Genomic DNA, 17,327 nt, shown 5'->3' with positions numbered 1-17,327 from the left:
TGTAAAGGGCTGAAAACTGAAGGCCCAATTGAAAGTAGTTGGGTTCAAAAATCGAAATCCAAATAAAGGAAACAAAAAACAAAAGCCTGAAAATTCTTAGTCTCTCTCTCTCTCTTTCTCTTTGTGTGACCAATTGCAGTTGAGGTCTCACTCACTCTCCCTTGCGAGAGATCAAAACCACCCAACCCGATGCCGCTTCCGACGCCATTCGCCACCGCCTCCGCCACGCTCCGCCGGCGGATCCTCCAGTCCCTTCGAACCCGCGGCGGCGCGGAATCTGGGCCCAGCAGGTGGACGAGCCCGGGCCACGAGGAGCATCCCAAGGGGTACCTCTTCAACCGGACTCCCCTGCCCCCGGGCCAGTCCCGCAAGTGGGAAGACTGGGAACTGCCATGCTACATCACCAGCTTCCTCACCATCGTGATCCTGGGTGTTGGGCTCAACGCCAAGCCCGATTTGACCATCGAAACGTGGGCCCACGAGAAGGCCCTTGAGCGCCTCAAGATCGAGAACGCCCTTGCCGCCAATAACGACTCCTCCGAATGAATCTGCATCTGTTCCTTCCATCCATGCATCCTACACTCGCTGTTGCTAGCTTTTGTTTAAAGCCATAAATAGGGTTTTCGCTGTAATAAGGGTATAACAAATCTCGGAATTTTTCAATTCCTTGATTGCTCTTAATTTTTAATTTTCTTCTGCGTTTTTCAGTTTTGCATTGTCATGAGATTGTTGACTCGCTTCCTGTTATTATCGAATGTGGATAAAACGTGGTTCTTGCGTTACATTGTGGTTTCAATGTTTCCTTTTTCTGTTTAATTATAGAATATTCTTTTAGCTGAATGATGCGTGTTTTTGTTATCTGGATTTGGTTGTCATCCGTGAGGAGGAGCTATTTGAATTGAACCTAGAATTTGTCTCAATTTTGTGGATTTGGGAAATTGAATTGCATCCGTTTGACTGTAGATTCGGGTATTGTAAGTTAACCTTGGATTGGATTTTTTTAATGTTTGCTTGAATTTGAAATTGTTGATTGATTTTGTCCTGGTTCAAAAATTGTTTGGAAAGTAGTTGTAGCATGTGTGAAATTGAAATTTAGATTCATTCTAGTGTTGCATACAACAGAGAGAACTAACGGGTTGGGTCTAGCAGGAGGGATTCGTCTCTCCACACTGACAAATAGGGTTCGAACACTTTTTTGCAGAAGGGATTGATCTCTTTCATCCTGTGACCAACATAAAGTTTGAAATCCTACTAGGAGATTCACATTTAGTGTCTGACATTATTTCAAACAGCAGTTTTGCCTTTGGGAAAAATGTCTGTGGGAAAGCAAATGAAGTAACTGAAAACGTACTGATTTATCTTAGTTCAAATAATCATGAAATAGTGGAAATGCCTAATTATTGGTTTTGGATATAGATGCATATTCTTGAATTGGTTCTACAAGAACTTCAAAGGTTGGCAGTGGTTCTAATTAGGAGTAGTTTATGCTTTTGTGCACAAGGCTTTCATTATTCTTTATCAGGTTTGGGTTTGTCTCCATTGTCTACCCGTATTTTATGTTACTCTCTTGGATTAAGTGAGCAAATGTATAAAATGAGAAAGTAGAGTATGTTTACTGTTCATTTGATCTAAAGTTGTTTGTTAATATTACCTGTTTATTGTCAGTGGATCCATCCTTGGACACATTTATTCACTTTAAAGGAGTGGGTCAATCCTAATTTTGAATTCTATGCTGAAGTTTCAGTTTGTATGTTTTCTACCTTTATAGTATCAAGCAGTTTGTAGATTTGCACAAGTTAATTTTATATTGTTGTGTTTCATTTCATATCACTGTCACTGAGCCCATAGTAAACTATAATACTATAGTTGGAATGTTGTCTAATTTACTCAGCACTTTATGATGATCAATTCTTTAGATGTAGGGAGCAAATTATTCTCCTATGCTTAGTCCTATGGCACTTGATCTTCAAAACTTACATAGGGTAAGTTTGGTACTGGGATTGTGGCAGTTCCTCTGAGTGTGATCAATGAGTGAGGGTATTATTGAGAGGTAGAATAGTACATATATCAAAATCTTTGTCAGTCTTTCAATTAGGTCCAGTTTTTATCTTACTTTATCACCTCATCCTACTTCTCTGATGTAAACTAGTTCCCACTTTGATCAATATTGCTTTGTTTATTTAGATGCATCTGATCACTGAGTGTACCTTTACAAAAAGCTTGTTTTTTTCCTTAGGTGGCCTATTTTCATATCAAATTTTACTATCTGTTTTTTCTACTATCTGTGATATTCAATTTTTTTATCTGTGCTTTCTTTCTGAAAAGTGATCAGTTGTTTCATGTAAGGCATTTGAGCAAATTTTCACGCAGAACTGCTTATTGGTGAAACAATGAGATAAGAGAGAGAGAAAAATAATGAATATAAATGTGGTGTATGCATTGAGCAAGTATTCATATTTGAGCTTGCTGATTTCTGGCATGTGAAAACTTATCAGACACTCACATTACAGCAAAATATAATAGTATCCGATTCAATGAATTCAAGAAAACCCGTGATATTCATATATAAATAAATAATATAAATACAATTTAGTATGTAATAATATGCTTCGATAAAATATAAATATATTAGAAGAAGGTTGATTTGAAATTATATAAAATAAATATAGTTTGTTAGTAAAATAAAAAATATAGCATCAATAAAAAGGTTAAAGTTAAAACACTACGGTTAAGTTGAACTCTGTTTAGTTTTATAATACTATAATATTACTTTAGTAATAATGCAATTAAGATAAAAAATATAAAACATTATTATAACAAATATATGTTGGCTGTGTAAAACAAAGAATTTGTCAAAGAAGAGGATAAGTAGGGTAGGGGTGGGGTGGGGGTTGTTGATTTTGTCAATTTTATTAAATTGTTGATAATAAGATAAATTAAGTACATTAGACAATAATTACAAAAAAACAACAAGGATTCAAGATGATAAGAGAAATACTAAACACAAGAACAACAAAAAAATTATATGAGGACTTTTCTTCCCGAATATACATCCATTTTGATTTTTTCACTCAAAATTTGATTAAAATTGCAATAGTATATATGCAATTATAAAAAAAAAAAATCAAAAACACTTTTTAAAATATTCTTCAAAAAGTTCTACACTAGTTAAAGAAATAATTCAATTACCCAAAAAATATCATCTCAAATGTAATATATTTATAATGTGATCATCCTTTTTAACGAATCTTGAGTACTTTTTTCTCAATCAAAATATAAATGTATAACATTCTTAAAATATTTTTTTTCAAGAAATAACAAAACTCTTTTTTTTGGAAAGTATAGAATGACATCAAATAAAAAAAATTGTTTAAAGAGTTTTGAGTGTATTTTGATATAAAATTTTAGGACGGTTACTCTTATAGAACAATTAAAATGCTTTATGAAAAAATATGTTATTTGGATAATAAATTTTGAAAGAAATTGAAATTTTAGAATTTCATTAGAGTAATTTAGATTAGATATGTAGCATAGATATGGATACTAACACGGAGATAGTATAATTTCTAAAATGTAAGACACGGATCTATATATTGTATAATTTTGAATTATATAAATTGAAAAAAAATATTTATGTGTAAATATATCTTTCAGATTCTTTTGAGACCAGGTAAGATATTTTTCATGACTGGTTCAAAAAAATTTGTTCCTTATTTTTATAATCATAATAAAAATTTATATAAAAAAATTGAGTTTTTAGAAAATTATTGTATTTATACCTTTTAAAATTGTGTTAAAATCTGCTCGAATTTTTAAAAATCCAATAAATATTTTTTGAATTGAATACTTAACCGATAAGTGTCCTAAAAGTGTCGTACGAGTGTGACACCAATATTTGTGTCCGGATATGTCATTTTAAGAGAAGTGTCTGAGACTCATAAATTAATTTTTTGATAACTTCAAATCTTACTAGGAATTTAAAATTTTGTTAAATTTAATTATTTTTCTTTTTGGCTCAATTTTATTTAAGGCGTCACCAACTTAACTAAGATACCTGATATGATTACTCTGTTTATATGAGTTATTTTGTGACTTCAATTGCTATAATTTTTGTTTATTAGTGCAGATAGGATTTTCTTAGCCGATGTTTGAGAAACTATTTTTCCACAAATATAAATTACAAATTTTAAATTTTCAGTTATGATTATTATTATTTTTTTCAATGTTTGTAATGATTAACCCATGTTATTTTTTATGAATAATTTATTAGAATTTTTCTAATGTTAATTAGAAAAACTTTCAACCAATTGTTTTGTATAAATGTCAATTTAGTCGAAATTGAAAAACCAAAGTTAGTCATAATTAAAATATTTTATTCAATTTTTTTTATCATCAATTATTTTTTATCAATAATTTATTAGAATTTGTTCTAATATTAATTGAAAAACTTTAAATCAACATTAATTATGATAGTTCTGTACAGTGAATTTTTTAGTCCCACTTATAAAAATATTAGAAATAATTAAAATGTTTTATTTAAACAAAAAATTAAAACTTAAAAAAAAATTATTTAAATAAAATATTTAAAAAGTAAAACGATTTAAACTAAAATTAATTTAAATTCAATATGTTTAAAATTCTTAAAATTTATAAAGTTTTCTATAAATGGGAAAAGATTGAGCACACGTAACTTGAACCAAACTCCCAAAGAAGCATCATCGATGTGTACAATGGAGAGTCAATAATTTTTATCTGTGATATCATTTAAAGTAGTTTTAAAATTGTTTCATTTTAATAAAAAAATATTTTTCTCTTGAATGTACAATATGGTACAACATTATCAACATATTTGATATTTCAAGGTCATCAATAATGCACCAAGAAAAATACAAATACATATAAGATAACCAAAATAAACCCATAAAAACACAACTAACACTCTTAAATAACAAATCAACCAAATTTAAAAATTTGAAAAACTAAACCTATTTAAAAAAGTCTAATCTAATTGCAAGAACAAAACATTTAACCAAGTAAACTCACTCTCTCTATTTTCACTATTTCTTTTCCATTCAATTCAAGATAAAAGTTCAACTCCAAACCCATCCAAGTTCTTACATAATTAGAATTTTTTTAAAATTAAGTGCTATTCAAATATTTTTTCTACGAGAAATGAATATGATTATTTTTTAACATAAACTAGAAGAACTAAATAGATTATTTAAGTAAAAAAATGTCATTACCTTCGTAATAATAACAAAATAGAAATATTTTGTAAGAAAAAATATTATTAATTAATAAATTAATGTAGATAAATTGAAATTAAAAAAAATATGTATATGTTCAGACTACTTTGGTTGTTGACTTTTATCGAGTAATACATGCTATTAAACAAGTTCAAAAGATGGATCTTACTAGTTTATGACTTGAATGTGATTTTACTTTGGTTTGTGTTGAATTTATTCTTAGAACTAATGTTCATTGAATGTTTTATAATAGGTGAAACACTTGTCTTAACTATTATGGGAAAACCAAGTTTTGGGTTTCTTACATTTTTCTTGAAGGAAATGCAGTGTTGATAAACTTGCTAACTTAGACTTTATTCCTATAAAGTATTTTATTATTAAGTATAAATTATATATGTACCGTTTTTGTTAATACATAAGTTTTGATTTAATCTCTCCATATTTTTTTTTATATTTTCTTTCTTTTAATATTATTTTTTTATATGGTGTGACAAATGATTATTGTTACTTGAAGTGTTAGTCTAACTGAAGTCAAGTTTCATAATAATATCTAACGTGAGAGTTTTTATATATATATAATAAAAACCTATAATCCATACAATTCATTATTTAAACAAAGAAGAAATGTAAAAGTAAAAATAAAAGTTTTAAATATATTAAATTGAACTGAAATAAAAAAAAATAAGTAGATGTAGAAAATATTAATTAAATTAAAGTGATGGTGTTATTCATTAACTATTTCTGATTATTTCCGATTTCACACAACAGAATGAATTAATAGAAGGATAAGTTTCTCTGACATGACAACAGTAAAAAAAGAGTCATAATAATATAATAATATTTTAAATTGAAAAAATAATTAAAATAGGAATTTATTAGGATGCAACTTTGCTGATTTAAAAGCTGTCATATCACATAACATGCGTAACCGCGCAATAATTTAAGGTGAGTTTGATCTGTGAAATTTGGTATTAATGAGGATGTGTGTCTGTTTGTGTGTTTGATGTCGTTTTCCCATTGAATAACCATTTATTTTGAGCAAGGTTTGTGTTCTAATTTTGAAGATCCATACAAATGGTGCCAGTTGCCGCGCCACGTTGTGGTTCTCAGTGAAACCTCACAAACTTTTTTAACTCTTTTCGCTCACTTGCCGCCATTCATCACGTTTTCTCTCGATTCCTCTCTCACGCTTTGTCCCTTTCGCTTCCATATCTCTCCCAATCTGCACCAGACATCTTCTTCCCTCGGATCACCACCACCACACACCCATGGTTCAGAACGATTGCATCAACAAGGACAGAGACCTTGAGTTTTTGCTCGACGACGATGCCGAACAGCACCAGGACATTGAAGCTGACAAGTACCAGAGTGGCAGTGAAGGAGACAGTGATGCTGAACCTCACTCTTTCGCTTCTCAACAATGGCCTCAGAGTTACAAGTATATACTTATCACTGTTCACTTTTCTCTCTGCACGGTTTTTCTGTTTTTGGTTCGTTGTATCTTCCATGGTTGCAGTCCATCCTGGTCAACTGTTATGACTTTTGGAGTTCTGGTTGTCTCGCTTGCATGCTTTGGTTTCTTCATGTTCTTGTCTGGGGAGATTTTTAGTGTAGGATTCAGTATTTTTTTTTTAAACATGAAGTTTTCATATGATGTTTGAATGATCTGAAAATAGTTCGTGATCGATAGATCCAACCATGGTAGTTAAGATAAGTGATGGAGCTATATACAATAGAGTTTTGATCTGATGAGATTGCTTTTATGTGTGTACTTTAATTTAGTCATATTTTTAATGATGTGAAATCTTCCACAAAGACCACTGAAAACGACAAAAATGATTTTTGTGAGTATTTAACATCGCTCGTATTTTGGAATCGAACTTGATCGAGGAGCGAATGTGGTTTTTGTAATTTTAATTTGAAATTTGGATGTCACATGCGTTCGTTCCTCGTAACCTCTGTTTTGGCTCCTTTTGTCGTGTCCGTTAATTTTAAAGGGCTAATTTACAGCACAGGTCTTTGTTCTGATTTTTAACACTTCAGTGTTAAGGGTGTCATTTTCTGGCTTCTTCGAGGTTCAGTTTTTATATTTTTTGCAGGCAAAACGATAAATGATTATACGGTGTGAGTGAAACCACATGTGTCCATGATCATGGCCCATTTCTATGATCTAGATCATGAAAGAGTTTCTCGTGGCAAATTCTTACATCAAATTTGTAATAGTTAGTGATTTGAATTACAATTTCCCGAGTGAGAGCTGCTGATTTTTATAACATCAAATTTGTTTTAAATTGCTTTGGTAGTATTCTTTTATCTGGTTTATTTCTGTGCTTATTTGTTCATATAGTAACCTTAATGAGCTGAGATATTCCATTCCTTTTCTTATGACAGAGAGACTACGGATTCTTACACTATAGCTGCTGCTCCAAATCTCGAGTCAGTTCTGCGAGGGCCGAGTTTTATATATTCTAGTTTTGACAATCGTTCAAAGAGTAGCTTAGACTTTGATGGAAAGATACCTTTTCTATCTTCTGAAGGTCTTAATCAATCAACTTGGTGGGAGAAAGCCTCGGTACAACGCCATTTTTCTGGAGAATTGCCCATTGGATATGGATGCAGCTTCACTCAGACAGTTTTCAACAGTACTATGTTATTTCATTGCAATCTTGTTACCATGCATGCAAAAAATTCTTCAATTAATCAATATATTTCTTTTTTACGGGGGGAGTAGGTAGAGGGGTCAAACTGAAAGATTATGAAGGGAAGATTGACCCCTTCCAAGGTTTTTGCATGTCACAAGTCACAGCTGTAGCATTTAGTAGAACTTATAAACGATGTAAATAATGAAGATCAGTGTAACATATATGGCTACAGAGTGTCTCTAGTATAAAACAGGGGGATTGCTATTATATGTACTTCAATGCATTCTTTCCTGCTGTTTATTATTGTTATGGATTATGTGTTTTTTTTTTTCTTTTGTCTGCAAAAAGTTCTATTTCTTCTTGCTCATTTTATGAGACATGTTGTAATTTGGTAGGCATTAATGTGATGGCTGGAGTTGGCCTTCTATCTACACCATACACAGTGAATCAAGCTGGGTGGATGAGCATTGCAGTGATGATATTTTTTGCAGTTATTTGTTGTTATACAGCCACTCTCATGAAACAGTGCTTTGAAAGCAGAGAAGGAATCATTACCTACCCAGATATAGGAGAAGCTGCGTTTGGAAGATATGGCCGTATTATTGTATCTGTGAGTTAATTTACTTCTCTACTTAAATTAATTACCTTTGATCTTAATATGTATAAGGGTTCTCACAAAATGTACCAGAGCACGACTTCTTTCTGTTGTTGCTTACTTATTATGATATTTGTTGCAGATCATTTTGTACATTGAATTATATGTAAGTACACTTCCTACTTCTTCTGTTTCCTTCGAAATACCTGCATTTTGTGCTCGGCACCACATGTACAATCTCTCTATTAATGGCTGCAGTCATATTGTGTGGAATTCATCACCTTGGAAGGAGATAACCTCACTAGTCTGTTTCCTGGTGCTTCCTTAAATCTGGGTAGTTTCCAGTTAGACCCTATGCACCTGTTTGGAGTTTTGACAGCCCTTATTATTCTCCCAACTGTTTGGTTGAAGGATCTTCGCCTAATCTCTTATCTATCAGGTGCTCAAAAGTCCAAAATATGTTCCTTCTGTCTTCAAATTTTGCTACTTAAAATGTACTTACTGGAACTTGTGTTATGATCTGCAGCTGGAGGGGTTGTTGCAACACTTGTGATTATAATCTGTGTGTTTTGTGTTGGGACCACAGAAGGTGTTGGATACCATGAAACTGGTCAATTGGTAAAATGGAATGGCATTCCATTTGCTATTGGTGTATATGGATTTTGCTTTGCAGGACATTCAGTTTTCCCAAATATTTATCAGTCTATGGCTGACAAGACACAATTTACCAAAGCCCTAATGACATGGTATCATACCTAATAGCTTCTCTTTCAAGGGCAAAACACAACATGTTTGATTGTTTTTCTGATTCTTGGAGTCATTTCTTTGCCTACAGTTTTGTTTTGTGTGTTTTGATATACGGAAGCGTTGCAGTCATGGGATTTCTCACGTTTGGTGATGGCACTTTGTCTCAGATAACATTGAATATGCCACCAGGTGCTATTTCTTCCAAAGTTGCACTGTGGACAACGGTGAGTTTTGAGATTTTTTGGGTCTCTTAGCACTACTTTTATTTTTATGGTTTTATTCTTGCTACCAACAACTTTTGGCCCCCTAATTTAATGTTCTGTGCTCTTCTTTCAGGTTATTAACCCATTCACCAAATATCCTTTATGCCAAAACTACATAATTTATGAAAGTTTATTGGCTATGGTTTGTGAAACTCATTTGTAATTTTTTTAGTTTAGCCTTTCCTTAACAGTAAACACATATGCTTTGTTGATGAACCCACTTGCAAGGAGTTTAGAGGAGTTGCTGCCAGAGAGAATTTCAACTACATATTGGTGTTTCATTCTTCTTAGAACAGCCCTTGTTGCATCTACAGTTTGTGTTGCCTTTCTGGTTCCCTTTTTTGGTAAGCTTTACATTTTATTTTTTTAGCATCAATTTTGTCATTCCCAATAATTAGTTGTGGGCACCTATACTTTCTGTTCACTTTTTAATAGATTTTAAGTTTAAATCAACTTTATAAAATCGGTTTATCAGATAAAACCGGTTTACTAGATAAAACCAATTTATTTTAATGAGATTTACACTTATTTATATACTACCATATGTTTTTATATCTAGTTGAGATCTCCAATATATTCGTTATTTTTCACCCATATGTTATATTTTTTTTTCAACCACAATTAAAAAAAAAAAAAAAGCTCACATGAAATTTGATTTTCATACATTTGAAACCAAAGAAGTAAACTTTGTTAAAGAACAATCAGAAGCTTTTATTTTGATTACTGGGTCAAGTGGTACATGGATCAAACGACAGTATTGTATTCTGTGGAAAGTAATTCTTCATATACAAGTGTGTTTGGATTAGATTCAACACTAATATATCATACTATATTTAATTTCAAAACTAATTATAACTTCATTATAATTTCAGGACTTGTGATGGCTTTAATTGGTTCTCTCTTTAGTTTACTTGTGGTAAGAAATGCATTCTCTCTCTATATATATTATAACTGTCTATATTGTTATTTTATTTCAACATTTTATTTATATTAACTATTATTATTTAAATATAATATTTTATCATTAAAAAAAGTTGGTGGCGATTTTTTTTTCCCTTTTCGAAGACATATCTCTTGTTTATATTACAAAGAAATTAGGAAATCATGTATAATTCTGTTAAGAACAATAATTCTTGATTGTAAATTCTCAGTTTTAGTTAATGATATGCACCTTATCATTATTTGATCGTGTGTCAATCTTTTTTATTTATTTATATATATATATAATAATAATAATAATAATAATAATAATAACATAGAAAATAAATATTTTATTAGTTGCAAAATGATGATAATTACATTCTCAACATAATCACATTTTCTTAAGAAAATAAAATATACTGAAATAAATATGTAGATTATAAGTATATATTTTTTTCTAATTACTAATAAAGATATTAAGATATTTTTATCCTGATAATCTCCTATTTACAATACTTCATCAAATTAGTAAATGAATATCAATCATTTCTAACTAATTAACTACAAGATTTTAGAATCTGTCATGAGGAAGTTCTTAATATGTCCACTAAATGAAGTTCTGTAATATGAGTATATTATCACTATTTTCAACTGGAATGAATAATTCTTTATTCATTTTAATCTATGAATTGAAAAACATAGAAAATGGATTATTGTTACAATCATAATGATTATATTCTCAACTCTTATTTATCAATTTATTAAAATCACTTTTATTCACTCAGTTCATGCAAGAAATTTGAATGAAACTGCTATCTAATATGAAAATTGACATTTCTTTCAGTCATCCATAATGCCAACTTTATGTTTCCTCAAAATTATTGGGAAAAAAGCTACAAAGACACAGGTAACAGTCTCATCTTATATTTTTCTTTTCCTATAAAAAAACATACCATAGTTACTATATTCAACAGTACTGGACCATGTTTAGCAAATAAAATTTGCATAATTCCATGTTTAGTAGTTGAATTACATTCAACACAATGATAGTTAACACTTCATGCATGTTATTTAGCAGATAAAATTTGCCTTCGATTTTGCGTGCAAATAACTTCTATGATCAGAAGCTGAATTACATTCAACACAATGATAGTTTTAGCAGATAAAATTTGCTTTATTCCATTTTTGGTGCAATAAATTCTATGATCTGTAGTTGAATTACAATGATAGTTGACACTTCATGCATGATATTAGATATTAGATGATAAATTTTCATAATTCCATTTTATGTGCAATAATTTCTTGTAATTACCCTAAACCTTAAATCAACGACTAAATTACACACTATAAAGAAAATTATTAAATAGAATTCAATTTTAGAAACAAAATAATAATTAATTATTCTATTGATTAATTTAGAAACCATTTTATACACTATTTTTTTTAAACTATTTATCAATAATAAAAACTATTTAGAAATCAATAAGTAGAGACTATTTTATAAACTAAAAAAAAATTGATTTGTAAATTAGTTTCTATTATTGATAAGTAGTTTCTAAATTAGCATCTAACTAGTTATCAAGATTTTTGTTATCAAATTTATAATTTAAATAATTGGTAGTTAAAACCTCAGTAACTAATTAGATATCAATTTAAAAATTATTTATCAATAATATAAACTAATTCAAAAATTCTAATTTAGTCATTATAATCATTAATTATTTTTTATTTTTAAAATTATTTTTATTTAGTAATTTTCTTATAGTAATAGTTCACCATTTCATTCATTATATTTATAGATAAATTTGCATTATTCCATTTTACTTCCAATAATTTCTACTATGAGCAGCTGAATCACATTGAAGACAGTGATGGTCAGAAGCCTCAAATGTTTTCCTGTGACCTCTATTACAGGAGGAAACCACCCTAACCTGTTAATTTTGAAGCTTTGTTTTCTCTTTTTTCCAGAAACTGCTACAGCATATTTTGTAGCAATCACCACAGAAATAAGAGAATGACAGTTATTATAGAATAAATGCAATTAGTTTTCCAAATCCTTGTACTAAGTTGTCTGTTTTTCCTATTAACAGGTTGTACTGAGTGTTGCAATTACTGTACTAGGAATCATTTGTGCTGTTCTTGGAACATATTCCTCTCTGATGAGTATTGCAGACAGTTACTGACACATTGGAGTGTTTACCCACTCACAAATGTTTCTGCAACCAAACTATACATCTATTTGGATTATTGTGGTGACAGCTTAATTTATCTATGTATTTTAGCTATAAAATATATGTTAAATCCGTGCTTTCTTTTAATTTTATATATGATTTATAGCTAATATTATTGAAAACAAATACACATAATTAAAATGATTAGTTTTTAAAATATTTACTTGTATCTAATTACTTATATGTTTAATTCAACACATCATAATTAGGATGACACAAAATTTTGTACATAAAAATTGGTAAGGGACACTTTGATGGGTAAATTCATCTTTGATAGACATCATTTTATTCAATTTAATGTTTTGAAATTTTCAAAAATCAAACTCTATTCAGATTCAGCTTTTTCTTGGGTTTTAGTCTTATAAGATTGTAACCAAATAATGAAAATAAGTCAAATGTCTCAATCACTTTATGTTTATTTCACCCAACTAAAAACTCACCTAATAGAAAAAGAAAAACATTAAAATAACTATAAATGTCAAAAAATAATTTAAATGCAGATTTTTAAATAACAGTGCTAAATATAATATATATAATGTGAACATGGATTTAAAAGTTCGTACAAGTATCGAAAAAATATTGTTGGATCCAATGTTTGCTAAATTATGACTTGATTTATTCAGTTTTCCCACAAAATATCTAAACAAGTAACCATTATATATGTTTCTAAAAAAATAATTAATTATTATAATAATTAAATTAGACACTACTTTAAAAATTAATAAATAAATAAATTTATTTATATTATTAATAAATAATTTCTAAATTGATATCTAATTAAATATTATTTTAATATTATTTTAAAAAATTTAAAAAATTATTGATTTTTAAATTAGTTTCTATTTAATGATTTTTTTTATTAAAAATACTAGTTATAAATTTATTTTCAATTTTCTAATTTTATAGTAAAACATAACCCTTCTAAATAATATAAACGAACTTTTAAATTGCAATCTATAAATCTAGGATAATAAATAAGATTATATTTAAAAATAATAGGTTATATTTTAATTAAATTATCTTTTTCTCTTCTGTTTCAACAATTAAATAATTTTCTTAATCGTAATTTTGATAATGTATTTGACAAAGTTTGTAATTTGTAATTTGTTTATAGTCTACTAACTTTTAAATATCCTCAACTTTCTTAATTTTAATTGTAAAAATATATTATAAATAATTGAATTGAAAATTTTAAAAAATTATAAGCAATTAAATTTATAATACCAAAATTGTGTAAAACTAAATTTAGAAACTAAAATTATGAATAACTAAAAACTAATAGACTAAAGTTATGGAAAAAAACCAAAATTACAATTAACCCTAAATATTGCAAATATAAAGTTAGGTATTGTAAATAATTCCATACTTTTATTCTGTAGTTTACAAAAAAAGATAAAATTTTAATATATTCTAACTGAAACAAGTTATTATATGAAAACATATAATAATTAATTTGTTTGGAACGCATATTGCATGCTAAGCAAAGGAAGAAGTGGATGGCAAAAGTGTAATTTAGGAGCTAATGGAGGGGTGATTTTGTTACTATCACCGACTTAGAAGAGATAATGAGAAGTTAGCCGATAAAAAGGTAACGTTTTGTATTTGACGCGACATTCGACCCAACCTAACCCATTCTCTCTTCTCTTCTCTCTTTCTTTAGCGGCGTTTAACATTGTACTTTCCTGTTACTTCCTCTTCTTCCATTCCCATTATTTAATTAATTAATTATAAATTTAAAATATCATCATTTTCTTTCACTCTTCTTTCGTCTCTTATAAAGCTCGCAATTATTTCTGTTCTTGTTTTCTCTCACTTCGTCTCCTTTTCTTCTCATATTTCTCCAATTTCTTTTCTCTCAGCGGTTGCCTGATCACGCTGTCAGCACCCCTGAAACCGAGCAAGCAGGTCAGAAGTTTTTTAGTGCGTTTTTCTTTCTGCTTCATCGCCTTTTCGGTTTGGATTACCTTCTGGGTATGTATTTTCTCGGTGGGGTGGTTGATTGTGGATGATGGGGTGTTTAAAGTTTGAATTTTTCTGACTGTGGCTTGTGGGGTTGTTTTGTTTCTGAAATTATTGGTGTGAGTTTGCTTGTGGGGTTGTTGGGTTTTTTTTTTTTTGCATGATTGACTTGGTAGTGTAGTGGTTTTAGTTGATGAGTTGGTTGGGATTTGGAACTCAGGGTTCAATGTTCATGTAGATTTAGAGGGTTCTTGTTGTTTCTGTCTTGTTTTTAATTGATTTGAAATAATAATGGTTTTGAAGAAAAGAGAGGAGAGTAGTTTTTTTTTTTTTTGTTATAAGGGCACATCGAATTTGGAGAAAGTTGGGAGTTGTGACCGAATGAGAACAATACTGTTGGTCCCTTTTCTTCATAGTTGAGATTGGCATGGATTACTGTCATGGTGATACTTGTGTTGTTACGATTTTGGTATTGCATATTGTTCTTGTTGTAATCCTTGTGTTTATTTGGTATCTTTCATCTCTATTGATGTTCTATATTAGATTTTGTTGTTCAGGTGCGAATTTTTGTATCTTTCTTGAAGAAATAGTCTTTTTGTTAGTGTGTAAATATTTTCAAGAGAGGCTGAGTCCGTATGTTTGCAGGTTGTCATAAAAACAAATGGAGTCTCACGATGAAACAGGATGCCAGGCTCCAGAAAGGCCAATTCTTTGCACTAACAATTGTGGCTTCTTTGGAAGGGCTGCCACCATGAATATGTGCTCCAAATGTTACAAAGACACGCTGTTAAAGCAGGAACAAGACAAACTTGCAGCAGCCTCGGTTGAAAACATTGTGAATGGCGGTTCGGGCTGCAGCGGGAAACAGGCCGTGACTGCAGGTTCCGTGGATGTACAAGTTGGAAATGTGGAGATGAAGACAGTCTCTGCTGAGATTTCTGGAGATTCATCCTCTGGTCAGAATTTGGAGATGAAAGCTAAGACAGGTCCCAGCAGATGTGCTACTTGCCGGAAGCGTGTTGGATTAACCGGTTTCAGCTGCAAATGTGGGAACCTCTTTTGTGCAATGCACCGCTATTCTGACAAACACGATTGCCCCTTTGATTATCAGACTGTTGGTCGTGAGGCTATAGCCAAAGCCAACCCTGCAATTAAGGCTGACAAGCTTGATAAAATCTAGGGATGCACTAGACTGGTTGAAATATGGAGTTGGATGTCTCACCTTTCCTCAGCAAATTCACATATTTTTGCTGTCTGGCTTTTGAGTGTTCTTTTAGTGTCTATACTGATCCATGTCTCATGATACTGGTTCATGTCATGATAGCTAGCACATGTTTGGGGAAAACCCGCATTCCTTGTTGATTGATTGGTGAGCATTCACTTGTTAGCTACAGTATGAGTATTTATGCTGGTTTGATGGACATCTTTGGCTCATTTGTAATTTGATTTCCTGCTTGGTCTGCATTTTTTTTTCTTATTGCATTAATGGTGTTTACTCTTGTATGTGCTTTTTCTTAAACATTATTTATTTATAATAAATTAATGACGTTGATGGGAACTGATAATACTGAAAACAGATAGAATTGAAGCAGGAAGTTTCCCTCCAAGTGATGAGGTCTTTTAGGGAAGGTGATTGTGCAGCCTCTTACCCATGAAATTATTTGAACCCCTAGTTTCTCAGTCACAAGAAAGCAACCTTACTTTTCTGCCTAGGCTCTGCCCTCTTTGATTTCTCCAAAGTTCTGTTTCCTCTCCACTTCTCATATCTTTTCCTGTCTTTCATCGTTGCACATATGTAACTTTAATTCCTGACTATCACATTTCTCACCACTGTTTCCTTCTTGCTCCTTCATGCATTCACATCTCTCTTCTCATAAATACATATAAGTTTCCTTGGTCAAACATTTTCCATCTTACGTTCCTTTCTCTTCTCTTGTACATGTCTCAAAGGCCTACCAACCAAATGTTTATTTAACTTTTTTATATGCTAAAAATATCTGATATCTCAATCTTTAAGTGTAGCTGTTTTCTGGACTTTGTTATTCATATAATTCAGTATTGTTATGGTATCTCCTACATGTAAAATATAGTTATGATTCATTCAGAAAGTGATTTTAGTTTTTTTTTTTTTGTACATTGGAGACCATAAGTGCCAAAGAACAGAAAGCAAAACATGAAAACAAAATTAACCAGGAGAACTAGCTCCTCTAGGCAAAGTAGTATCCATTTCATATATTAGAGAGAAGCAAACATCTAGAAGCTTGAGATTCCGATCCTCAGGGGGTAGGGGGCAAGGGAATGGGGGTTGCTGATACTTAAAACTAAAGTGATGCTTGAAAGTAAAAAAATAGCCATGTGATGGTGCAGAAATCCCTTTCACGGTATGTGTTTGAAAACAATTCTCTTCTGACACATTTTCACGTAATTTGAATATTCATTGCATAGGATGCTGCATTGCCTCTACATTGTTACACTCAGTAAAATCTTGTGTAAATTTTTTTTAGCTATAGTTGATCTATATCAATGGGAAATAGTTTTTTTCCACTCTGATATATAACAAGGTTCAATAAAAAAATTCCATCTTGTCAGTATGATTGCATACACAATCATGGCTTACTACAAAGGTTTTCTGTTAGTAGAGAATTGGCAAAAACCATTGTTGAAGTCTGCCCCATTTCAGTAGTGAAGTTCATTGCATTCTCATCATTTTGGTTGTTTCCTGA

The 17,327-nt window shown here is 30.6% G+C and overlaps 3 protein-coding genes across 5 annotated transcripts; all 3 read left to right on the top strand.

The window, feature by feature from the left end:
* LOC137830600 (uncharacterized) lies at positions 1–782 on the top strand. Its single transcript, XM_068638042.1, has one exon. It carries the CDS (start codon positions 190–192, stop codon positions 544–546), a length of 357 nt encoding a protein of 118 aa, XP_068494143.1. The 5' UTR covers positions 1–189; the 3' UTR covers positions 547–782.
* Positions 783–6,176: 5,394 nt separating this feature from the next.
* Positions 6,177–12,732, top strand: LOC137830598 (amino acid transporter AVT1A-like). The gene is made up of 11 exons (XM_068638037.1): positions 6,177–6,684; positions 7,638–7,888; positions 8,284–8,498; positions 8,626–8,649; positions 8,742–8,922; positions 9,010–9,229; positions 9,319–9,458; positions 9,685–9,837; positions 10,366–10,409; positions 11,259–11,321; positions 12,505–12,732. Exons 1-11 carry the CDS (start codon positions 6,515–6,517, stop codon positions 12,595–12,597), a joined length of 1,554 nt encoding a protein of 517 aa, XP_068494138.1. The 5' UTR covers positions 6,177–6,514; the 3' UTR covers positions 12,598–12,732.
* Positions 12,733–14,230: 1,498 nt separating this feature from the next.
* Positions 14,231–16,068, top strand: LOC137830599 (zinc finger A20 and AN1 domain-containing stress-associated protein 8-like). 3 transcript variants are annotated; one of them, XM_068638040.1, is made up of 3 exons: positions 14,231–14,319; positions 14,505–14,550; positions 15,250–16,068. In XM_068638040.1, the coding sequence occupies exon 3, from the start codon at positions 15,266–15,268 to the stop codon at positions 15,782–15,784; it is 519 nt and encodes a 172-aa protein (XP_068494141.1). In that variant the 5' UTR covers positions 14,231–14,319; positions 14,505–14,550; positions 15,250–15,265; the 3' UTR covers positions 15,785–16,068. The 3 variants fall into 3 exon arrangements, with proteins under 3 accessions (XP_068494141.1, XP_068494142.1, XP_068494140.1); XM_068638041.1 differs by having other exon boundaries at positions 14,255–14,319; positions 14,505–14,616; XM_068638039.1 differs by lacking the exon at positions 14,231–14,319 and having other exon boundaries at positions 14,354–14,550.
* Positions 16,069–17,327: the final 1,259 nt, after the last annotated feature.

The sequence above is a fragment of the Phaseolus vulgaris genome, chromosome 7, assembly GCF_000499845.2.
Source record: "Phaseolus vulgaris cultivar G19833 chromosome 7, P. vulgaris v2.0, whole genome shotgun sequence".
Classification (NCBI taxonomy): Eukaryota; Viridiplantae; Streptophyta; class Magnoliopsida; order Fabales; family Fabaceae; genus Phaseolus; species Phaseolus vulgaris.
Note: the sequence above shows the minus strand (reverse complement) of the source record. Positions and strands in the feature narration are given on the sequence as shown.

What these genes read in the sequence shown, in the direction of transcription:
- LOC137830600 (XM_068638042.1), top strand. Translation starts at nt 190, where the DNA reads ATGCCGCTTCCGACGCCATTCGCCACCGCCTCCGCCACGCTCCGCCGG.
- LOC137830598 (XM_068638037.1), top strand. Translation starts at nt 6,515, where the DNA reads ATGGTTCAGAACGATTGCATCAACAAGGACAGAGACCTTGAGTTTTTG. An exon ending in ATGGCCGTATTATTGTATCT is followed by an intron (nt 8,499 to 8,625) that starts GTGAGTTAATTT and finishes TATTTGTTGCAG; the next exon opens with ATCATTTTGTACATTGAATT. An exon ending in CTTTCTGGTTCCCTTTTTTG is followed by an intron (nt 9,838 to 10,365) that starts GTAAGCTTTACA and finishes TTATAATTTCAG; the next exon opens with GACTTGTGATGGCTTTAATT.
- LOC137830599 (XM_068638040.1), top strand. Translation starts at nt 15,266, where the DNA reads ATGGAGTCTCACGATGAAACAGGATGCCAGGCTCCAGAAAGGCCAATT.